The 25,487-nt window shown below is 41.3% G+C and overlaps 1 protein-coding gene across 2 annotated transcripts; it reads right to left on the bottom strand.

Annotated features, from left to right (window-relative positions):
- Nucleotides 1-511: 511 nt before the first annotated feature.
- Nucks1 (nuclear casein kinase and cyclin dependent kinase substrate 1) lies at nucleotides 512-23,923 on the bottom strand. 2 transcript variants are annotated; one of them, XM_021166964.3, is made up of 7 exons: nucleotides 23,653-23,923; nucleotides 17,848-17,897; nucleotides 15,124-15,229; nucleotides 12,526-12,581; nucleotides 8,599-8,751; nucleotides 7,112-7,258; nucleotides 512-5,767 (listed from the first exon to the last, which is right to left on the bottom strand). In XM_021166964.3, the coding sequence occupies exons 1-7, from the start codon at nucleotides 23,667-23,669 to the stop codon at nucleotides 5,595-5,597; spliced, it is 702 nt and encodes a 233-aa protein (XP_021022623.1). In that variant the 5' UTR covers nucleotides 23,670-23,923; the 3' UTR covers nucleotides 512-5,594. The 2 variants fall into 2 exon arrangements, with proteins under 2 accessions (XP_021022623.1, XP_021022614.1); XM_021166955.3 differs by having other exon boundaries at nucleotides 7,112-7,261; nucleotides 23,653-23,920.
- Nucleotides 23,924-25,487: the final 1,564 nt, after the last annotated feature.

The following is a 25,487-nucleotide window of genomic DNA, read 5'->3' as shown; positions in this document are numbered from 1 at the left end:
GTCCTGAGTTCAAATCCCAGCAACCACATGGTGGCTCACAACCATAATGAGACCTGATGCCCTCTTCTGGAGTGTCTGAAGACAGCTACAGTATACTTACATATAATAATAATAATAAAAAGCTGGGCGGTGGTGGCACATGCCTTTAATCCCAGCACTCGGGAGGCAGAGGCAGGTGGATTTCTGAGTTTGAGACCAGCCTGGTCTACAGTTCCAGAACTGCCAGGATTACACAGAAAAACCCTGTCTCAAAAAACCAAAAAACCCCCCTCCAAAACCCAAAACACACACACACACACAAATAATAACACTATATATATATATAAAAACAACAACAACAAAAAAAACGTTGTCAACCTATTGTCCCTTGATTGAGTGTTTCTAGGCACTGACTTCTGCTGTGTTCCTTTTTCAGCACACGGGGGAGTCAGAGTGATGGGTTAAGGTAACTGCTGCACAATGGTCAGTGTATTTGCTCTCAATATCCCAAGAAGCACACGAAGCACACATCTGGGTTACAAAAGCCCTTTTATAAAGCCATTTTTAAACAAAACAAACCAAAAGGTTTACAAAAGAAAAGAAAAAGATACAGAAAAAGAATAACTTGCTTCATAATGTCCCCAAGAGAAAAAAAAATAAAGGGGACAATACCAACATGCTCAACAATAAGGGGTTCTTTTCCTTATTTCTTAATACAAAATACAAGCAAAGGATACGCATACTTAAAACAAAGTTCAGGAGCAGACAGCAGTCCTGGAAATCCTTCAATCAGAGCAAGGCAGGAGTTTGTTGTTGTTTATGCAAATGCGTACAGACCAGGATTATGTAAATGGATGAAATGAAGTATCACATCAGACCATCACGTGAGCCTACCAATGCATGTTGCATCTATAATTCATGAACATGGTCAACAAAATCATGTTCACTTCAACTCGGTATCATTTAAATTAAAGAAACAAAAAACCTTTAAATAAAGTGGTTACATTCAAACTTTAGCTTCCTTAGTACCATGCTGCAAATGTCAGCACTGCTAAGGTATTGCAAGAATGCCCAACACTCTGTTGTCTAGCCATGTATCAAGCTACACTGAAGTATGAAGAAAAGGATGCCAGGCTCTCAGCCATGGCCGAAGACAGGCTAACTTTCTGACCCTTTCTGCTCAGAACATGAAAGATTAAAGACTAAAATTGAGGAAGACTAGGAGTTTTTAGAACTGTCAAATTAAGTCTAAAAGATGAATGAAGGCAAACTGATCACGGGAGCTGAGCAACCTGGCAAAGTATTATGCCTTGCAGAGGAATGAAGCATGTAAGGCTTGCTGTAATATGTTCACGGTACACAGACTATGTAGAGCTCTTATTTACAAATCTTGTAACAAATACTTCCAGAGGAAAAGGGAAAAAATTCACTAACTTCCAGAAGACAAAGGTTTAAATGCCAGACAGTTACAAACACACACTCACACATACCCACATCACACTTCAGGGTTTTATACATGTTATTTTTAGGGCATAACTGAGTACTATACTCCCCAACCCTCCATAAAAAGCAAAAACAAAAAACCCCCAAAACTGAAAAAAAAAAAAAAAAACACCAAAACACCCCACCCAAAATCATTTTACCCTCCCCCATGATCTAGAAAACCCCCCACACCCAATATACAAAGTGTCCACCCAACTGTGATGCTCTACAGCCACAGAGCATGCTCAGATGTCACCAGTTCACTCTTCATTGGCATGGCAACAGGTAGGCATATGGGATCCTCCTAGTGGTTAGTACAATAATACCACCGTGAATTAGGCTTTGAACAAAAGTATAACCTATGGATTTGATATTCAGAATCATGTATTTTCTTTTCTAAGACAAGGGGGAAAAAAGGAGGTTCAAATAGTAACATGGCTATTGACAGCTTGACATTGCAATACTCAAAAAACAAAAAAACAAACCTTCCCCATCTTCAAGTAACTCAGCAGCGTCCTCCATAGAGAAAATGACAATATTCTACCCTCAAGAGCAACCAGTGGCTTTAACTTCCCCTCCCCTTTGGCAACAAGCAAGTACTGCTAGTCTCTGACCTCCATCCGCACACCACGAAGTGCCCAGCCTGCATTTCTTCCTACCCAGTCACAGGTGGGGATGTTTCTAGGGTAGCTTCTGGTGCTACTGGTAGAGAGAACTGTCCAAACAGGCACGATTCACAGCAGCAACAAAGCTTTCTGTTTCTTCAAGTCTGCTCTGGCAGGGGCCCCTAAACCTGAGTTTTGTTTACACTATTTCCCTCTCTAACCCACATGTTCCTGGACATAAAAATAAAAGCCCATTTAAAAAAAAAGTGTCACCTGACATGGTGGCATTAATCCCAGCAGTGTGAGTGAGGGGTGGGGGGAAAAAAACTCCCAGACACACTACAAAGTGGAACCAGGCTCAAAAAAGGTCAAGATCAGCTGACTATAAGTCCCTCTAGATTATAACCTCAAACTCCACTGATTTTTATGTGGAAGAAAATGCTATCTGAACTAATACCATATATAAGTATTGAAGACAGGAAAAAAAAATCAGTTGTTTTGAAAAAACAAAACAAAACAACATGAGTTTAAGATCAGCTATGTAGCAATTTTGAGGCCAGCCTGGGGCACACAAAATACAGGGTTTTGGTAAGGTGTTTGTGGAGATTCTCTGGCGACCCTAGAAAAAAGAAACATTCATCCTACCATTATTTTTCCTTTGTAAGGTTAATATGGAGAGGGAGGTACTGAAAGCAGTTAAGTGTTTCAGCAGATATGTAAATACACCCTTTGGGTCCTCTCTCCAAAACCCCATCCGTGGTGGACGGTTAAAAGCAGCAGTAAATTACCACTGGGCAACACAGAGGCTACCATTTCTGACAGGGGAGACAAAGGCTTTAACCAGAGCCTAGAGAATTAGAATTTATTTAGTGTTAGCTCAACTGCTGCATCTACTAAAGAGGTAAACCTAGCTGAGCATCGGTAACAGACAAGCACCTTCAAATGAGCATCCCATTCCTGAGCACTGCAAAGTAAGACAGTTGAATACATTGCCACTTCACTATAGGCACACCAGAAAGAAAAAGACAAAGAGGAAAAGAGGACGGAGAGTCAGCCATGGAGGTGCCAAGGGCCAGTCATTATGAACTTATGGACACACCCTCATGTCATTGTTACACCTAATTGCTGAGCACCTGTTTCCAGTTGAGTCACATTAAATGTCTTCCTGTTTCTATGCATGATTTGAAGGGAAGACCAGAGTGTTATAAACCACTAAAAAAAAGTGAAAACAAAGGTCACTTAGAGCCTGTGTACTCATTTGAGACACCATTAACCCAACTGACCTGTAATTAGAAAATATATCTTCAATCTAATGAGTCAGTTTTAAAAGGAATTCTAAACAAGTCCAATCAGACACACCTTTTACACAAGTAACGTAGAAGATGGTATTATTTCTCAATTATAGGTAGATAAAATCAGAGATGTTAGTACAGATTATTAAAGAGATTGTTAAAAAATTGAGGCTTAAGTTGAAAGAGACCCTACCCACAACTTTTCATGAAACATAACCTAAGAAAAGCCCAAATGTCACTAGGAATGTAAGACTGAGTTATAAACCCCTAAAAGGGAGAGATGCCTGGTGGAAATGGTGAGTCTCTTCTTTTTTTAAGGACGGGTTCCTGAGCAAGCCCACCACAGCAAATAGAATAATCTGTGATAGCAACTACATAGCTCACAGTCTTATATCCCATTACAGATACAACAATCCAACTGCTTATGTTCAAGTGTCTATTTTTGGCCATGTTAATACTCATTTATTAGCAGTGCAGGGCTGAAATAACTCTCTGCTACTAGGTGCTTTATTTATTCATTTATTTATTTTAAAGCAGATCTAAGAATGTTCTTTAAAGTGTCTTAAAAACCAGAGTAAAAATATTTCTTAAATAACCCTTTGTCCTATGAACACCTATAAGAAAATGACACTGTCTGAGACAAACATGTCACTTAAAAAACACAAAGGCAGAATACTGAGGGAGCAAATTTAGCTTAAGTGCAGAAAAATATACAGAAATTACTCCACTAAATCTTTAATAGCATAATATGACCCCTAATCTTTTCTTCTATTGGCGAATGGGACCTGAATGTGGAGGATCAAACCTGATCTTGATGCTTTGCTAAGGTATCTAGCAGTTATCAATGGCACAGAGGCACCCTAAATAAAATACAGTTCATTCATCCCATTGAGGCTCAGGCTCTTGCTTTAAAAAGAAGCATAAACAGAAAGGAGGGGTCAGACCAACTAAGAAGCAAGCAACTCCACAGCATGGAAGCAGCGGAGGCGGTTGTGAGATTATGTCATTGTCATGTTACTATGGAGGAAAGATTTAAAGATCCAAAGGAAACAACTGTGGCATGGTTCATGGGCCCTCATTTCAATTATTTGTATTCATAAAGAATAAATCCCCATCTTTTATATCTGAGCTTCACACTAACTCAAACTTTATTTACTTAAAACTTTACCATTGTCAGCCTGTGAAGAAATGCACTGTGAGGTAAACTCATCATCGAAATCCAAAGAAATCTCTTTTTAATTTTGGATCATTGGTGAAACTTTACCCAAAAACAGGATGGATTTTAAAAACTTGAATCAATGAAAACATGAATAAAATATGAAATTAAGACTGATTCTGCTGGCCTACTTTAAAAAAAAAGAAGAAATAAAAAAAAGAAAAAAAGACTGTTATCAAGACAAAAGAACCACTGGCTCTGAATCTCTTTGAGAATAACAAATATACTAAGTTCCAGGAACACCATTCCCTCCACACCCAAGAAAATGTGAGTGCTGAGTTAATCCAGAATTCATGTTCACCCCAACTGCCTCACTAGTACTAATTTAGAGTCATGATTCTTTCTGACACTTACAGTTTAGACATATAAACTCATGTTAAGTGACAACTGGTCTGTCAAAAGTACAGGAAAAGAAAGAACAATTATTTAATTAAAACCTTTCTAGTTTTTTGTTTTTGATTATTGTTCAAGTTGCTGTTCTCTAGCAAGAAGCAGTTTCCATGGCGTCCACCTGAAATCTTATTGCTTTGCAGCCATGGCATTCCTTCCCTCCATTGACAACACGAAGATCAAACAGTCACTCCAGTGATCGATTGACATGGCTTTCGTGGGGGGAGGGGATTGGCAAAGAAAAGACTGAGACAAAATGGCAACTTAAACATGTCAGCATACAATGGTTTTAAGAGCCAGGCGGTGCAGAGGCAGACGGATTTCTGAGTTCCAGGCCAGCCTGGTCTACAAAGTGAGTTCCAGGACAGCCAGGGCTACACAGAGAAACCCTGTCTCGAAAAACCAAAAACCAAAAACCAAAAAAACAAAACAAAAAACAACCAACCAACCAACCAAACAAACAAAAAAACCCCAATGGTTTTAAGAGGGAAAGAGATAGATGATAGAGAGAAAAACATTATTCTAGACAAATGAAATAGCACTGAAAGCCCATGAGTCAAGCCACAGCCCAAACCGTGTCCTACAGAGGTTTCCTTTGTTTTTAATAAAACCTCTCCCTAAATATGACTTTTAATCTTCCCCGGATGAGGCCTCATCCTCAGAGCCTTCGTCTCCGGACTTCTTTTCTGGAGGGCTTTCTGCTTCCTCATCCTCTTCTTGGGGAGAAGGAGTTTTTTCCTTTGATTTCTTTGAAGCTGTGGGGCGACCCACTTTCGCTTTGCCTTTCACTGGACTTGGCGTCACTGAAACATGGAAAGTAACAATTTGGGAAACAGAAGAAAAATACCTTTTAAAAAAATCAGTTACAAAAACAAAAGTCTGTAAGTATAAAAATTTATTCCATCTCACTAAGAAGGAAACATACGAAAAGGCGCGTTACTCCTAGTGAGGATTAGGTAACATTCTGAGCGGAAACTACAACTATCAAACAGGTTTGGAAGCTCTAAAATATGGCGAGATGAGTAAAACTTTTTAACAAGAAACATATTAATTATATTTGCCAGAATGAAACTCTAAGCAAATCTAGACTTCTTATTTAACAAATTAGCTTGAACCAGGAAAATACCTGGCAAAGGCTTTGAAGACCCAGGAGATAAATCTTTACTCTCAAAGGTAGTTTGGTTTCTGCTATCAGTATCCTGACAGAACAGAAGATGAGAATGGAAAGCCTTCCCCAGCTGCTAGGACTACTGTCCCCAGAAGCAGCCAAGGCTTCCTGAATCTCTATTAAGGTACATTGTGTCTGAAATGAAGATGTCATTCCTACATATTGTCCAAGCCCATAGACTCTTTTCATTAAAACAAGACAAGACCTTATTTATTTTATATACAATGTTGTTTGCCTGCATTCATGTTTGTGTGAAGATGTCAGGTTACAGAACTGGAATCATAGACAACTGTGAGAGACCATGTAGGTGCAGGGAATTGAACCCAAGTCTACTTAACTACTGTGCTATCCACTATCCATCCCTTCAGCCCATTCTTTCTGTTTTTTTTTTTTTTTAAAAACCCAAAGATTTACTTATTATTATAAATAAGTACACTGTAGCTGTCTTCAGCTGCACCAGAAGAGGGCGTCAGATCTCATTACGGGTGGATGTGAGCCACCATGTGATTGCTGGGATTTGAATCAGGACCTTCGGAGAAGCAGTCAGTGCTCTTACCCACTGAGCCATCTCGCCAGCCCTTTTTTTTTTCCCAAGACTATCATTTCTAATTACATGCGTATGTGCGTGCCTGTGCATGTGTGCAGGTGGCTAAGTCAGCTGGAGTCACAGACTTCCAAGTGAACAAAGGGAAAGAGTGCTGAGAATGGCGGAGGAGCGGGGCTTGGGAGCTAAGCACTACTGAGTCAGTAGTTAGTCACACAATGTGGCTATGGATCTGAACTTGGGTCCTCTGGAAGCAGTATGAGCTTACTCACTGAGCCATCTCTTCAGCCCTCACCAGTCTTGAAGGGAACAAAGGCACATGTGTAAGACAGAACCCCTTTGGATTTCTTGTATTTCTACGAGATAGATATAGGGCCAATGCTGAGGCAACACTTTAGTTTTTGAGAAATGTGGTTTTCCTCTCACAGGTCTCACCTGTAGCCTTTAGTCTGGGTTTGGGCATTTTCTTTTCTTTTCTCTCAGGTTTGGACTTCTTAACCATCTTTTTGTTTTTCTTTTTGGAACTGCCGTAATCACTATCATCGTCGTCTTCCATTAGGAAATCTTCGTCGCTGCCAGAATCTTCTGAGAGGAAAGAAGAATTTCAACGTCCAACTTAAATGTACACATCCTTCCAAGTGAACAAAGGGAAAGAGTGCTGAGAATGGCGGAGGAGCGGGGCTTGGGAGCTAAGCACTACTGAGTCAGTAGGAAGCACAATGCCACGGTGGAGTTGCCCCTGCCCACTGAAGGATGGGCACAAGATGGACCTTACATATGCTACACGACTGACTTGTTCTAAATACTTTCTAAAATTTAAACTTATGAACAACTCTTTTGAAGAACTTGTTGAAAATGGAATGTGTAAGACACAAGATCTGGCCCCAGCATCCAAGAGGCTCAAGTCAGAAGATGGCAAATTTGAAGCCAGCTCTAGCCACATAGTGAGACCAAACAAGCTGTTGGAGATGAACAGCTCAGAGGTACAGCACTTGCCTATCTATACTCACTGTGCAGGACCCTATGATTTTGAACCCTAGTACTAAAAGATACAAGCCTGGAACCCTTAAGTACCAAGTAACTTTGGTAGCTGCATCACTCTCATGTATACTGTTGAAACTAAACTGAACTGACTGCTAGTTTTTTTAATACCAACTGTAAATAATGAAACAAGAACACTCTATAAAGTAGGACTTCATATAATCTGAACAACCTGTGTGTGTGTGTGTGTGTGTGTTTAGTATCTAAACTATGTAACATTTTGGTAATTTGAAGTGGTCTACAATCCTATGACAGGCTAAAATGCAAATTGTAAACAAAGTACCCATTAATAATGGTTATTATAATATTCACTCAGTGTTTAAACACAGAATAGAAACTATAATAAATGATGGACAACCATAAAATTCTGTTTATGTAAAAAAAAAAAAAAAGATTCAATGTATAGTCATTTCCTTTTTAAAATTCAGGATTGGATAGCTCTATTGCTAAATTCTACTAAATCCTATTTTTCACTTATATAAATATACATGCACAGAAGATCCTCTGGAAGAGGAGAGGCGGAGCCACTCCCTATCCCCATAGTTCTATCTTTTCCTTTCCTTTCAAGACAGGCCTGTGTCACTACAGATGCACAGTGTTATCTTTTAACAAGTAGTATCTACTTACTGTAAGGAACTGGATACAAACGTTTACCTAGAAAATACCACAACTGCAAAGAAGAACCCAGACTGGAGCTGCAGTTCCACTCACAGAATCTTGCCCAGCATGCACAGAGCTTTGGGTCTCCATAAAACCAGGAGCGGTGGTACCGGTGCAACAGTACAGTCCAGGCTACCCTCAGCTACACACTAAGTTGAGGGCAACATGATGGGTTATAGAGGGACCAGTCTAAACCAACAAGCAAAGGACAGTTCACATACTCTCCTGGAATGGCGCCTCATCATCTTCTTCCGGCTCTTCCTCGCTGCCAACATCTTCCAAGAGCATCTCTCTCTGCTTAGAAGCTGCTTTAGATGCTGCCTGTCGTTGCTGGCGTACATTTTTATGATCATCTTTTTCATCTTCGCTGTCTTCTGCAATGTAAAGTTACAGTGATAGAACAATCAAAGCCTTTTGCATCTGCAGATACAGAATATAACAGATTATTCACTCAAAAAGGAATGAAATCTACCATTATTCCACTTAGAGGATGAAGAGTTCAAGACCTATTTGTACTTCAAAGACTGATTTAAAAAAAAATTGGGGCGCTGGAAAGATGGCTCAGCAGTTAAGAGCACTGACTACTCTTTCAGAGGTCCTGAGCTTAATTCCCAGCAACCAAATGGTGGCTCACAACCATCTGTAATGGGATCCAATGCTACCTTCTAGTGTGTCTGAAGACAGCGACAGTGTCTGAAATAAATAAATCTTTTAAAAAAAGGAAAATCTTGCGTAGTGGTGCATGCCTTTAATCCCAGCACTTGGGAGGCAGAGGCAGGTAAATTTCTGAGTTCAAGGCCAGCCTGGTCTACAGAGTGAGCTCTAGGACAGCCAGGGCTACACAGAGAAACCCTTGGCTCAGGAAAAAAAAAAAAAAAAAAAAAGAAAAAAAGAAAATCTTGAAAATATAGTGCTAATGTTAAAAATCAACTTAAATTAAAAATAAATGTAATTGTAATATATAAAGACTTGAGTGGCCACAAAAATTACAAAGCTGAATTATAAACTAAAAATTATAAACAGTTTCTCTAAAACTTTGTAACTGTTTAATCCTAAAATTATCAATCACATGCAAATCTATGTTTACAGATTTTAGAAGCTAAAGTCAAAAACATACTTCAAAATACAAGAAGGCCTTCTTTCCAATTATCTCTACCCTAAGATTTAAAACACAAAAACAATGCTGAACTACTACTCCTTATAATGAATTGGTGACCTTTTCAATTTAGAAGAAGGCAGAGGGAAATCTTTAAAACACATTTAGATGAGACAGCTAAAAATCTGTAGAAAAGATTATAAAAAATTACGCTCATATACTAAATGAATTAATATTTCATCAATAGTTAATTAGTTTGCTATATGTAAGGCATGTTGCTAACCTACTAGTTCCAGACTAAACTTTACTCATTAATTCACTCACCTATTCTTTGGGTTTTTTTTAAGACAGGGTTTCTCTGTGAAGCCCTGGCTGTCCTCACTCACAGAAGATCCACCTGCCTCTATCTCTGGAGTCCTGGAATCAAAGGTGTGTACCACCATAACCAGGCAACTAAGCTTTATTTTACCAGTCTCTAATGAACAGCTCTGTCCTAAACTTTTAGACTTCCCTACTCTATTAAGGTTTAATTGTCAGTTTTTCTCCTTAAAAAAACAAAACAAGCAAACAATGAACAACAACAAAACAGGGTGCCGAAGAGCTGGCTATTCAAGTAAGATTTGTTGCTCTTGAAGAGGACCCAGGTTCAGCTCCCTCACCTGTGTAACGTTTCATAACCATCTCTCTAGCTCTAGAGGATCAAGCACCCTTTTCTGGTCTCTGTGGACCCAAGGCATGTACAGGTTACATAAACATACATTCAGGAGGAACACTCATACATATTAAAGACATAGTACCTTTTATTTATTCTTTTTTTTTGGGGGGGAAACACATAATACAATGCATTCTGATCATATCCTATCTTCCTCCACCACTCCACTCCAACTCCCTGAAGTTGGGAGTAACTCCCAACATGCACCCCTTCTAACTTCATGGTGTGTGTGTGTGTGTGTGTGTTTAAATAAGCCAGTAAGTCCAATTAGTGTTGTCAATGTATGAATAGGTATGAGGCCTTCCACTGGAGCACAGGCAAACTACCAGTGATCACTTTCCAGCAGCTATTGACTGTCAAAGAGTTCCTAAGCCATGGTTGAGTTTTGTGAGGCTCTCCCCTTTATGGTCAATGTTTAACCACTTCTATGCCAAAAATCTCATCTAGAGACAATTACAGAATAAATCTGACTAATGCAGACCATAAAATTAATCGACTTAGGAAAAGTTGTGCTTAATACAAGTACAGAGCATTCAAACATTCAATAAAGGTAAGAAATTCAAATTAATGTTCAGAGGGCAGATGAATGCCAAGTCACACCACATTATCACTGGGTACAACTTAAGTAGTAAGGAAGGCAAAACATCTCAGCAGAGAAAATTTAGCTAGCAGAAAAGGGAGACCCAGGAAGACAAAGGAGGGGCATACTGGTCAAAATTTAAGTACCAAGAGACAGTAGGGACTACAATTCTCAATCCTCAAGAGTTAAAATACCAACAGTAGGATTAACCGGGCTTTCCTCAAACTCACAGATCTACCTGCTTGCTGTGTTATTTTACTTTCAATTATGCATACTTGTGAATTATGTGCATGTAAACAAACACAACTGGCTGAGGAGACCTGAGATACCTGATATCCCCAGAGGTAGAGTTACAGAAAGTTGTAAACCACCAGATGTGGGCACTGGCCGGGCGTGGTGGCGCATGCCTTTAATCCCAGCACTCGGGAGGCAGAGGCAGGCGGATTTCTGAGTTCGAGGCCAGCCTGGTCTACAAAGTGAGTGCCAGGACAGCCAGGGCTACACAGAGAAACCCTGTCTCGAAAAACAAAAACAAACAAACAAACAAAAAAAACAGATGTGGGCACTGGAAACATAACTCAGGGCCTCTGTAAAAGCAGCCAGCACTCTAGGCCTTTAATTTTAAGATAGGTTCTGTACTTCGAAGTAACCTAGAACTCTGACATTTTAGGCATATTCCACCATATCTGATTCACATTAATTATTTTAATTATTTAAAATTTTTTCCATATGGTTATTGGTTTTGTTTTGTTTTTTTGAGACAGGGTTTCTCTGTATAGTCCTGGCTATCCTGGAACTCACTTTGCTGACCAGGCTGGCCTCGAACTCAGAAATCCGCCTGCCTCTGCCTCCCGAGTGCTGGGATTAATGGTTATTGTTATAATTTCTTTATTCACAAGTTTATTCCTATATACCTTTTATCCCAGCATTCAAAAAGCAGATGCAAGTAATTGAAGGCCAGTCTGGTCTATAAAAGTTCCAGGACAGCCAGGGTCACACACACACACACACACACATATATATATACAGAGAGAGAGAGAGAGAGAGAGAGAGAGAGAGAGAGAGAGACTGTCTCAAACAACAAAATAAAGTATTTTTTAACTTCATTTTAAAAAAAATGTGCATTGGTATTTTGTCTGCATGTACATCCACGTGAGGGTGTCGAGTCCCCTGGAGAAGCAGCCAGTGCTCTTAACCACTGAGCCATTTCTCCCCCCACACGCTGATAAAAAGATTTAAATCTCAATTTTGCATGAAAATAACCTGTAGATACTTAAAAAAGCCAAAACCAAATCAGCCATCAGGATGGAGAATAAATTTTTACCTTTGTGAAAATAGAAATGTTTTTATAATCCCAGTATTTGAAAGAATCGGACATAATTAATAAATGATGAACTATTCCTTGTAGAGACTCTTGTGCACTATGTGAATACAACACCTGTCAATTAAAGCTGACTGGCCTGCAGCTGAGGCAGAAAACAGAAGGTGGGACATCTGACAGGAGGAGGATTGTAGGATAGAGCCAGGTGTGGGAGGATTGGCCTCCAGAAAACCCTAAGGAGCAGAAGCTTGGGGACCTGAGGAAAGGTAGCCTGCTACATGGCAGACTTAGATCAGAATGGGTTATGAATTGATGAGCTTGTCAAAAAACAAGCCAAAGCTTATGGCCGAGATGTTTGCACATACATTTTGAGGGTCAAGAGTTGTTATTCTGGGAGCTTAGGCCCATCACAACTCCTACTGCAATCAACATGGCTTACCTGCCGAGTGGGAATCATCCTTCTTGGTCTTCACATCTTTTTCTTCTGAGTCTTCACTATAAGGCAAAGGAAAAAGAAAATGCTTAAAAGTCTTAGACAAAGACTGAATGATCATGTGCATGGTGGCTACACTTGTAACCCCAGCATAAGGGTGCTCAGACAGGAGGATGACACCAGCTCAGACCCACGCTGGGCTACAGAGTATTTTAGGCCAGCTATACTAAAAACAGGACCCTACACTGGGTATAGTGGTGCATGCCTTTTTCTCAGCACTTAGGAGGTAGAGACAGATTTCTGTGCATTCAATGATAGCCAAGTATAGAAACAAAGACTTTGACTTTTAAAAGTTAAAACCTTGTCTTGAGGGGGAAGAAAAAAATGCAGAATTAAAAAGTACACTGACAAGTACCCCTTTCACATCACGGCATCAAACAGGTGCCGAGGAATGGAACTGCTTCAGTATTATTGTACCTTACAGGGATGCTAGAATAAGTGTAATTTTACTCCTCATGGCAAAACAAACTAAGTCCCAACAATGAAAGAAAGCTTACAAATCTAACTTATGAGGAAGTGTACAATTTTCTCATTATTTCAATGAACAAGTCAAGAAAATGCTTTATTTTTAAATAGAAATGAATAGAAAACAAAGCATTGGTTTGTAGGTTAAAGATCAACCTAAAGGCTAGCCTGAGCTACTGCCTGGCTCCTGACCAAAAACTAACCAACAAAACAACAAAACAAAGAAAAAACTCAGGCCAGATATAATGACAAACTGTAAATGTTTCATATTTAGAAGAAACAAACAAACTTTTAAGAGTAGGGGGTGTGTTAACAATGTGGAGTAGGGGTGGTATCAGGACTCAGGAGGCAGAGGCAAGCAGATCTTTGTGAGTTCAAGGCCAGTTTGGTCTGCAGAGTGAGTTCCAGGACAGCCAAGGCTACAAAGAGAAACCCTGTCTTGAAAAACAAAAACAGGGGCTGGCGAGATGGCTCAGTGAGTAAGAGCACCCGACTGCTCTTCTGACGGTCCAGAGTTCAAATCCCAGCAACCACATGGTGGCTCACAACCATCCGCAACAAGATCTGACTCCCTCTTCTGGTGTGTCTGAAGACAGCTACAGTGTACTTACATATAATAAATAAATAAATCTTTAAAAAAAAAAAAAAGAAAAACAAACTGAGTAAGAGCGATTTTCTTAAAATTACATTTCTGAAATTCTCTGCTAAAAACATTAGAAGTTAGATATATAAAAAACAAAAACTACTCAGTAAATGAATATTCAGTGATTTTAATATTCAAAGACTTTTCTTTTTTCTTTTTTTTGGTTTTTCCGAGACAGGGTTTCTCTGTATAGCCCTGGCTGTCCTGGAACTCACTTTGTAGACTCATTTTGTTTTAAAATATTTCATGTATATGTGGTGTTTTGCCTACATGTGTAAAGTATGCCTAATGCCCACAGAGACCAGAAGATGACATTAGATCCCCTGAATCTAGGCTTGCAGACAGGTGTGGAGTTTGAGTTCCCCCAGGGATAGTTTCAAAGTCTGCTGTTCTAATTCCTTGGTAACCCCCTGCTTCAATTAATGAACTCTCAACCTTATAGATGCATGATAAGAACTAAATGATATATAAAACGCAATACAGCCTGACACTAATATTCTTCTACTCCACCCACATTTTAAAGTATTACACTCTGAAAAGTGTTTGTGCACATTGAAAACCAGGAGGAAAATCTAATCATCCTGCTCTTAATGAATTTTACAGTTAAATTGCAATCTGTGTGAACATATTTATTTGTAAAAGTAAGGGAACAGAGGTGTGGAGCACATGTAAGGACCAGGCTCCATTGTTAATACTACAGTAAGAGGAAAAAAAAAAATTAAGGAAAAGCAACTGTCAAAAATGATTATATGAGGGCTGGCAAGATGGCTCAGTGGTTAAGAGTGCCGACTGCTCTTCTGAAGGTCCCGAGTTCAAATCCCAGCAACCACATGGTGGCTCACAACCATTGGTAACAAAATCTGATGCCCTCTTCTGGAGTGTCTGAAGACAGCCACAGTGTACTGACATATAAGAAAATAAATAAATAAATAGTTAAAAAAAAAAGTTAATCCCAGCACTCGGGAGGCAGAGGCAGGCGGATTTCTGACTTTGAGGGCAGCCTGGTCTACAGAGTGAGTTCCAGGACAGCCGGGGCTACACAGAGAAACCGTCTCGAAAAAGACAAAACAAAACAAAGTACAATTCAACAGGATATACAAAACTTAGAACTGCATACTCTTTAGTTATGATTCTACTGTTGATCTAACTGACGAGGACACCAATGAAATGTCAACACCAACCTTAGATAACAAATCAGAACTGAAAACTTTCTTTTGGCTCATGCTCCCAAGTTCCAGCAAGAAGCATTCTTGGAGCTCACTGCTGATCAATAGCTGAGACCAAATTGCTTCTGGGGAAGAGGCTGACCTCCACACCTGAAGCACAGCCTCTATGTGAAACAGACTGCACGCAGAAGGCTCACCCTTTTGGAGCTCATAGACTGTCTTTACTTCAGACAGTGTAAGTGGGAAGATACCAACAATGAGGCCTCCTACCTGTCTTCTTGTGAATTTTTTCCAGATCGCCTCTTATTTTTAGCCTCTCGGGGAGATGACCGAATCTTCTTAGCAGGAGGGCCTGAATCTCTTCCATAATCTTCATCTAAACAAGAAAAAATTTCAAATTCAGTTAATTGTGTTTACATACTGATATCACACATTACTCCTTATGCTTTTAAAATTCCCCCATAGTTCTTCTAATTAAAGGGGAAGGGGGATGTGGGGAGATAGTTTAGTGGTTAAGAGCACATATGCTGTTCTTCCAGAAGACCTAGGTTTGATTCTCAGCACCACACACTAGATCCAGAGGACCTGATGATGTCCTCTCTTCTGGCCTCTGCAGGCATCAAACATACATGTAGGCAAAACACACAAACAAAAAGTATTTTTAAAAAATTGGGGCCAGGCCGGGCGTGGCGGCGCACTCCTTTAATCCCAGCACTCGGGAGGCAGAGGCAGGTGAATTTCTGAATTCGAGGCCAGCCTGGTCTACAGAGTGAGTTCCAGGACAGCCAGGGCTACACAGAGAAACTCTATCTCTAAACAAACAAACAAACACCCCCCCCCAAAAAAAAAAACCAAAAAAACAAAAAAATTGGGGCCAGGAGCATTTATTATCTAACATGCAAAAGGCTGAGTTCTATTTCTATTACCATAAAAATAAATAATTTAAAAAGAGAAAGCAAGATGGGTCAGCAATGAATGGCATTTGACTGTGCAAGCCTAAAACCTGACTTAGACCCCCCCAGAAGCCATGGTACAACACCACATTCCCAAAGGTTTTCCTGACTTAAGCATATGCAGCACAAACAAGCAACACACAAGTAAAAAGAAGTAAAATCCACACCCCAGTCTCACCTATTTTAATTCCATGTTACATAGTGACTAGTCCTTCTATAAGACCCCTCAACTATCTACACCATAACTGTTAGAACACTCCCATTTAGTTGAGGATTTCCCCATGTTTTAATAACTTCATACTCATTTGAAAATTATAGCAATATGGTTTTATCATAACCATCCTAGAATGTAAGAATCTAAAATTTCACAATCATTTTCCCCCCAGGGTTTCTCTCTGTGTAGCACTGGTCATCCTCGAATTCAGAGATCCGCCTGCTTCTGCCTGAACTGCTGGGATTAAAGGTGTGTGCCACAATGTCTGGCTTAAATTCTACACTCTTAATACAATATTCACAATATTGTAATCAAGTAAATTACTCTTACTGAAGTATTAAATATATCACATACTCTGCATGTTTCTAACTTTAGGAAAACACACTATAATTTCAAAAGCTTCCTAAGAAAGCCTCCCCTAGCTGCTGATTACTCTCAAAGCTGCTGCTCCATTTCCACAAGTCATGGCGAGAAATGAGAAAGAGGTTGGCACTTCAGCAATTCTTAAATTGCCGCATTCATTATAAATTCTGAAACAGAATTTAGCCATTTTTAGAAGTTAATTCTAACCATTAATAGCAATACTTATTTTAATTATGTGTGTGCAGGGTGTATTCTGTTATGCGTACATGAGCACAGGAAATTGACCTGAACTCAGGCCCTCTGCTTTTTAAAAATAACTTTAAAAGAGAGGAGGAGAAAATCCGCCCTAAGTGAGATGAGAGGGGAGCTTAAAATTCTACAGGACGACCCATAGCCATATTAAAAAAAAAACAAACCAAGAAACAAATTACCACAACAAAACAACCAAACATTTATTTTTATGTGTATGGCTATGTATGCCTGACAGGTCATATGTGTAGAAGACAGACGACTACTTGTAGAAGTCAGTTCTTTCCTTCCACTGTGAATTTTCTGGGGAGTACTTCAGTTGTCAGGCTGGGCACCAAGCACCTTTGCCTGCTGAGCCATACTGCAGTTCAATTACATTTTTAAAAGATGATGGAAGTTGAGAAGAAAAAGATCAAAAGAGCTATATATACCCCAACTAAGGGACCTTAAATTAAGTATCAACTCTACTTCAGTTTCCTTAAGTGTAAAATGACACAAGAGATCCCACAACAGCAATGCTCTTAAAAAAATAATTAGGGCTGGACATGGTGGCGCATGCCTTTAATCCCAGCACTCGGGAGGCAGAGACAGGTGGACCTCTGTGAGATCCAGGCCAGCCTGGTCTCCAGAGTGAGTTCCAGGATAGCCAGGGCATAGAGAAATCTTGTCAACCCGCTCCCACCCCCAACCAAAACCTTACTAAACATAAACATTTAGAACAATTTCTGGTATGTTTCAGAAACAGAATTATGTAGCAAGTTTTTAATTCTTCTGTACATCTTGCAAGGGGTACACTATCTTTATAAAGTAAATTTAAGATCGCTGGTTCATCTTCCAGATGACCAGGGTTTAATTCCCAGTTTAGCTAGCAGTGGGTATTTTACATATAAAAACCTGCATCAGTTACTGGACATTTAACCTTTGGATCCTAAAACCAGATTTAAAAAAAAAAAAAAAATCAGGTGTTTATTTCAATGATTTACAAGAAAAAGCTACAGGCCAGGCATAGTGGAACACACCTGCAATCCAGCAATTCTGAGGTTTGAGTTCAAGGACTGCCTAGGTCACATAGCAGACCTTATCTCAAAGAAAAATGGCCAAGTCCATCATTTGTTTTCTTTGACACACTCCTGAGTAATTTTAAACAATAGAGACTACTAAAAGCATGGCATAAAGCATATAAGCCTTGTAGAAACACATAGAAACAAAACATACCTGCATCATCTGATTCCTGAAACTGAGAGTAATCGACAACCTTCCTATTTCTGCAGAAAGAGACAAATTCAGATTATTAAAAAGAAAAAAGTTCGGCTTCTAAGACACCAGAATACACATTTTAGTTTTATAAACATAATAGTTCTCAGGCCAGGTGTAATAGTGTATGCCTTTAATTCAGTTCTTGGGAGAAAGGTGGGTAGACCCTGACTCAAAGACAACCGACTTAGACTCACCCCAGCGACAACTTAAACACTGTTCTTCTTAAGCCTTGCATTCCCCATCTCCCCAAAACAGACCAGGCCAGGCAAGTTCCCCATGCGCATTCATTATACACAGACTATTACAGTCACAGGCTAAAGTTTTAAGTATTATTTTACTATCCCATTCTCATATATTATGTAGACATGACTGTCCCCTGACTCAGATTCTCTTTCCTCTGCCTCCCCAGTGCTAGATTAAAGGTATGAGCTACACTGCATGGCTGTTATTTTACTCTTACTGTTATACATACAAACACTTACATGTGAAAAAACAAGATTACTGCTAGGCAAAAAAAAAAAAAAAAAAAAAACAAAAAAAACAGCTTTTTAAGGTATAATATAGTTATGTTATAATGCAATCAAATATGGTAACATTAAGCTTTAGAAGAAAAAATTGTTTTATTGGTGTAGTCAAAGCATGCTTTAAAACAAAAGAAATATTTTATACATATGTGTATGTTATCTATGTACATGCGTGCACATCATGTGTTTTGGTACCCATGGAGTGAAGAAGGTCTCAGATCTGGAACTACAAGTGGTTGTAAGGTTGCCAAATAGTGTTTGCTTGTTTTGAGACAGGATCTCACATGTAGCAAAAACTGACTTAAACTCAGGATCTCCTGCTGTCATTACAGATGTGTACCACCATACCCAACCAATGGAATTTTGCCTTCAGTTTTGTTCTATGAAAATGATGAAATCTGGAGATGATTTTGAAGTGTGGAGGAGAATGCGCACGGGTCACAGACAGCATTTCGAATAAGGAACCCGAAAGAAATGTGTTTAGACTCTTGTTGTATTAGGGCTAAAAAAAGTACCTTTTTAATGAACTTGGTCTTGTGAAACTGGAAATGGAGAAAATCTACTATGATCAAAATTTAACATTTAAGAGGAGGATTACTTAAGTACAAGGGCATGAGACGTTCTGTTCTATCTATTCCTAGCCAAAACAAACAAAAGTCTAATCAAAATCTTACTAGTGAGCCAGAAATGGTGGCACACACCTGTCATCCCAGCCCCCAAGAAGGTCAGGAGTCTGAGGTGGAATACGCTGGACTATAGAAAGCCCTAGCCTCAAACTTCTACCATTTAAATGCCAAGTAAAACTAACTCTCCAGTTGAACAATAACTACCAGAAACGTGAGCAAATACAGAATCTCAACACAGCATAGACGACTAAACTAAATGAACAACGGCTCTGCCACAAACTAGATCTCTGTCCTCGAGTAAGGGATTTCCCTCACTGACCATGGTTTTTCAACTGTAAAATCAGGAATACAAACTACTCAATTGTGGGGCTGGAGACAAAGCACGGTGGTCGATGTGGCTCTTGGCCAGTTCCATTTCCAGCAGGTGGTCATCAACTCTTGTAAATCTAGCTCTAGAAACTCTGACCCACTCCTCTGGACTCCACATGCACATACTTACACATAATCAACTATACACATCTATGTATTTAGTTGAGACAGGGTCTCACTATATAGTCTTGGCCAGCTTGAACTCAGAGACCTGCTTACCTCTGGATTTAAAACATGTGCTACCACACCCAGCAAAAATAAATCTTAAAACAAAAGGACTCAGTGGGCGGTGGTGACGCACGCCTTTAATCCCAGCACTGGGGAGGCAGAGGCAGGCGGATTTCTGAGTTCGAGGCCAGCCTGGTCTAGAGTTCCAGGACAGCCAGGGCTACACAGAGAAACCTTGTCTCAAAAAACCAAAAAAAAAAAAAAAAAAAAAAAAAAAAAAACCCAAAAAAATGACTCAAGATTGTCCCAAAAAGGAGTGGTAGATAAATAACGACTAATAAAAGACAGTTGTGCTGGGCGTGGTGGCGCACACCTTTAGTCCCAGCACTCGGGAGGCAGAGGCAGGCGGATTTTTGAGTTCGAGGCCAGCCTGGTCTACAGAGTGAGTTCCAGGACAGCCAGAGATATACAAAGAAACCCTGTCTCGAAAAACCCAAAAACAAAACAAAACAAAATTTGTCTCATAGACTGGAGAAATGGCTTGGCATTTAAAAGCACCTACTGTTCTTCTAGAGGTCTTGAGTTCAATTCCCAGCAAGCACATGGTGGCTCACAACCCTCTGTAATTGGATCTGATGCCCTCTTCTGGTGAGTCCGAAGAGAGCGACAGTGTACTTGCATACATAAAATAAATAAATCTTAAAAAAAAAAAAAAAAAAAGAGTGAAGCCCACCCCTTACCCTTATTCAATTTTTGTAAGTTTGAGTTCTGTAAAACTTACGGGCTTTCCTTATTTTTGGCTTTTTTGAGACAATCTCATCATATAGGCTTGGTAGGCCTTATTTTCCATTATTTCTGCCTCAGTCTCTTAAGTACTAGAATGATAAGCTGCACGATCACATTTAGATTTATAAAATACCCCTGATGCTTTAAAAATTAAGGTCTCCAGGTGGGAATTTCTTTTAAAGCCATACTTGCTCACAGGCACATATACATCTGATAGTAAAGAAGAACAAATACACGGAAACAGGCGCATCTCTAGATACACAATGGGATACTAAATTTAAGCATGCTCTTGTATTTATTTGTTAAATTCTAAAGTATCTCCAATTTTCAAATTTCCCCTTAAGCCGGAGATTTCTTTTTTATTTTGAGAGACAGGGTTTCTCTATGTAGACCTACAGAGATCTACCTCTGCCTACAGAGTACTGGGATTAAAGGTATTCACCACTACCACTCAGTGAACTAGGGACTTCTTAAAACTACATAGCAAGTCTAAGTAAGACTGGCTTGGAGCTGCATAAGACTCCAGCTTAAAAAAACAAGCAAATAATAATTTAAAAAACTCCACAAAAGTCAGAAAACAAACAATACACTCATAGTGTCATGCCTCATGAAGACAAGAAGTTTGGATGCCAGCACCCACATAGTAAGTGTCCCAGGGCATGTCCCACCTCAAATCATGGTTAAGAGGCTTCTTCACACACAAGTACATGGGCACACACAAGTACATGGGCACACACAAGTACATGGGCACACACATTGCAGAGGAAAAGGCCAGTGAGACAGCTCAGAGGCTAAAGGCACCTGTGCCAAGACTACAGTCCATCCACAGGACCAACAAGAACAGAGGTGATTCCACAAGTTGTCCTCTGACCTTAACCAGACAGGTGGTAGTGTACACCCACATACTTACAGGAAAGTAAAGTGGTCACTGTGGAGGTGGAAAAACGAGCAGGACTCTATTAACTATAAAATCTAGGTTCTGTAGGCCACTTGGACACATGATGTCTGCTGTCAAAGTTTGCCACCTAATTTTTTTATTCCCTTTGAGAAAAACAAAACAAACCAAAACAAAAATCCATCAAAAACTCCTTTTAGGACATGTGCCTTTAGGAATGTCTTTAACTCCAGAACTCAGGAGGCAGAAGCAGGCAGATCTGTTTGATATCAGCCTGGTCTACAGAGGGAGTTCCAGGCAGCCAAGGCTCTTGCACAGAGAAACCCTGCCTCAAAAAAACCCAAAAACAACAAAAAAATTCTTTTAGAAAACAGTACTATTATTTTGTGGAGTAAGGGGACATTTCTTCTTCTTTTTTTTTTTTTTGGTTTTTTTCGAGACAGGGTTTCTCTGTATAGCCCTGGCTGTCCTGGAACTCAGAAATCCGCCTGCCTCTGCCTGTGCTGGGATTAGAGGCGTGCGCCACCACGCCCGGCATAAGGGGACATTTCCGAGGTGCTCCCAAGCCACCAGGAGTTGTTTAGCATTAAAAGCACAGTGCAGAGTGCAGGCCCATACCCTACCAGAAGTACTGAGTGAATGAGAAACACAAGTTTTATTTCCAGTAATCTTTACTTAATTTAACTTTCAATAGCCACCAAGTGGGACAGTTAGTTACAAAGTTAAATGAGCCAGGAGTAGTAGTGTCTCACCTTTTTGTAAGGCAGAGGCAGATACAAACCAGTCTGGTCTACAGAAGAGTTCCGTGGGAGCCTTGGCTCCATGAGACACCCTCTCCCCAAATTAAATTTTTCTTTTTTAAAGAAAAGACATATCTTTATAGCAAAAGGACCAACTAATTTATTATACAAGAGACCTCAGCTGAGCAGTGGTGGTGCACGCCTTTAATCCCAGCACTTGGGAGGCAGAAGCAGGCGGATTTCTGAGTTCGAGGCCAGCCTGGTCTACAGAGTGAGTTCCAGAACAGCCAGGGCTACACAGAGAAACCCTGTCTCGAAGAAGGGGAAAAAAAAAAAAAGTAAAGTAGTTTGAGTTGGTGGTACAGTTTGGTTAGATTTATGCCCCCAAAGTACTCACTATAACCTGGAACTGTCATATTGACTATTTCCCAACACCACACAGAAGACATGGTAATTTGGAGGTGCAGGTTAAAACAGAATGGAAAAAGCAAGCTGGCAGGTAATTCATCCTCCGCAGTTCCATCTCGCGTGTGGGAGGAGTATTCAGTCCCAAACTACCACCAATAGATTATCTTGTCAAGGAGACATAGTGGGGCACAAAACCGTTGCCAGATCCAAACCTCTCCTTGGTATTAGGATACTCTCGATACCAAAACTTGAAATGAATTCATAACTGTAAAAATAGTTAAGAACTAAAGGCAATGGGGCCAGGTAAAGCTCCTTTACAAGTAACATCTATTGACTTTGGTCTCGGTCGCTGTCCCTGTCTCTCAGGCCTCAATAGATTGGACTAAACCACACCCTCCACCCAAGCCACATTCTATACAACGGCTCTGGAGGACATTAAAGGGGAGCCCACCGAGTGAGGGGAAACCGAAAACTTCTTGAAGCCATGTGAATAAGTCTGATCGCTAGTGGATCATAGTCCATTTACGATTAACGTCGCACGGGGAAAGAGTTACAGAAATAGCAAGAGATGCGTACTGCGGGGTAAGGGGGAACGAGAACCACACGGGATTTGGGTTAACAAGCACGTCCCTGGAGGAAGGGCATTTGTCTGCAAGCGGTGGAAAGAGAAAACTTGGGGTTAATGCGTTCAGAACTCCCAAGTGGGGAGAGGCTGTGGCTCTTATTTTACGGGGCTCTGTGTCAAAACTCACTTTTGCCCCAAGGGGAAAGGAAAACGTGGGTTCCGCCCAGGCCGGGCTAGGAGGCGGGGCCTGCCGCGACCCCGAGAATGGAGGCGGGGCCGGGCGGCGGGGCACAAGCAACTCGCTCGCCAAAACGCTAAGCCGCCCGCGAGCCTCGGGAGGACCGAGTCCCCCGTGTTCGCACCCGGGTCGGCCGCAGGCTCCAGCAGAGCCCAGGGGTGCGGCCTACGGTGTGCCTGGTGCGCGCCAAGCCCACGCCAGGGCCATGGCGGAGGTCCGGGCGGCCGCGGAGCCGACCCGGACCCTGCGGGGTGGAGGCGACGCGCCCGTGCGCGCCGCCGCCATCCTGCGCGCCGCCGAGCACCCACGCGCAAGGGCGCGCGCGGCCCCCGAGAGAAGGCCGCGCGTGGTAGTCAGGAGCCCGACTCCAGGCCCGTTGCCCAGGTCCTTCGTCACTCACCCCAGCCCGTTCGGCCCGCCCCGGGCCTTGGACTCCGCACTGACCTGACAGGCCGAGACATGTTCGCTGTCGAGGCGCGACCAAGTCGAGGAGCCGAGGACCAGGACCCCCCTCCCCGCGCACTCGGCGCCCCACCCCCCCGCTCCGGCCGGCGGGGCCGCTGCTGCCGAGCCCCGGGCTGCTGGCTTCTCAGAGTCCGCGGCTGCTGGTTTGAGGTCCCTGGATCTGACGAGCCCCCCGCTCCCCCGTCTCTTCAAAATGGATGAATCAAACCAGCCGAAAATGCGCCAAAGCCGCGGTGCAACCAAACCCCGTAGGGTTTGTGCGCTCCGCCCCAGCACGCCCGCTCATTGGTGACTCCTGTCAGATGCGCCCTAGTCATTAGTCCATTTGAATCATCACGCCTCCCAGCCCCGCCCCACTCCTGGATAGGCCCCACCTCCTCCATGGGGTCCTGTTAGTCAAGATGCGCTGAGAGCGCACGGCCGCAAAACAAAAATGGTCGCCGATTGCCCGCCCCCTGTCTTCCACGCCAGAGCTGCAGATTCGGCTTGGGTTATTACTTGGACCCCCTTCCAAATAACCTGATTTATATAGAGTTTGCTGTGGACTAGGTGGTTCTGTAATGGATTTAATTTCTCCTGACTTGATTATTTTGCAAATCAGCTAATTGAAAGACTCATGGGATAGGCAGCAGATTCGTCACTTAAGAATTGGAGGGAAATTACTTAGGTTCAAAAATTTGACCTTAATCTTAGAAATCCTGTACTCTGGCTTCAGCGTTAACCTCCCAGGGCTCAGTCACGCTGCTGAAGTAGAGAGTTGGGTTCACAAGGAATATCTTCTACCCAATCTGTTCTTTGAGAGCTACTTAACACTCATTAAAACCTCAATTTCTGACATTAGCATTTCAAAGAGAAAGAGGTGATTAATGGTTAAGAGGGAGACTGGTGACAAAACGCTTGCTTCAAAATTCTAAGTCCACCACTTAGTACTTAACTAGGTTTCCCTCTGTGCACCTCAGTTTTATGATAAGTAGAGTAGACTAAACTACTCTAAACAAGGTGCTATGTTGAAAGGCCTTTAGTCTGGGCTTAAGTGTTAGGTTCCGGTTTTAATAGAACATAAAAGTAGTTCGGGGCGGGTGGGGGGGGGTGTGGCTGGAGAGAATGCTCAGTGGTTAAGAGCACTGACTGCTCTTCCAGTGGTCCCCAGTTAAAATCCCAGCAACCACCTGGTGGTTTACAACCATCTGTAATGAGATCTGATGCACTCTTCTGGTGTGTCTGAAGACAGTTACAGTGTACTCATATATAATATATAAATAAATCTTTAAAAAAAAAACGTAGTTCGAGTTGCCTCAAGACTGAATGCCTAAATCAGAAGTAGAGCACAGTATCTTTGTATTAATATCTAGGATTTACTTCCTGTTATAGTTTGGATTCGATGTTCCCTAGGGACCCATATGCCAAAGATTTAAGAGGCAGGACCTGGTAGAAGTTAGGACATTAGGAGTGAGCACTTTAACATGATGTGGGGACCTTGACTTGACCACCCTCTGTCTTTCTTGCTTGCAGCCTGTAAACACAATATCATCTGTTTCACTCTGCTGACATGCTTTCCACCATGATGCTCTTGCTCTCTACAGACACAAAGCCCTAGGACCAAGCAGCCCTCGACGGAAACATATGAAACTGTAGAAAAATAAATCTATTCTTTTTTTTTTTTTTTTTTTTTTTGGTTTTTCCAGACAGGGTTTCTCTGTGTAGCCCTGGCTGTCCTGGAACTCACTTTGTAGACCAGGCTGGCCTCGAACTCAGAAATCCGACTACCTCTGCCTCCGGAGTGCTGGGATTAAAGGCGTGTGCCACCATGCCCG

This window comes from Mus caroli, unplaced genomic scaffold (genome assembly GCF_978045245.1).
Source record: "Mus caroli unplaced genomic scaffold, Mus_caroli_1 scaffold_1, whole genome shotgun sequence".
Classification (NCBI taxonomy): Eukaryota; Metazoa; Chordata; class Mammalia; order Rodentia; family Muridae; genus Mus; species Mus caroli.
Note: the sequence above shows the minus strand (reverse complement) of the source record. Positions and strands in the feature narration are given on the sequence as shown.

Bases quoted from the DNA above. Each gene is read 5' to 3' on its own strand.
- Nucks1 (XM_021166955.3), bottom strand. The intron at 8,752-12,525 runs GTAAGCCATGTT...TTTACATTGCAG, and splicing joins GGATGATTCCCACTCGGCAG to AAGACAGCGAAGATGAAAAA. The intron at 7,262-8,598 runs GTATGTGAACTG...CTTTCCTCTCAG, and splicing joins TGAGGCGCCATTCCAGGAGA to AAGATTCTGGCAGCGACGAA.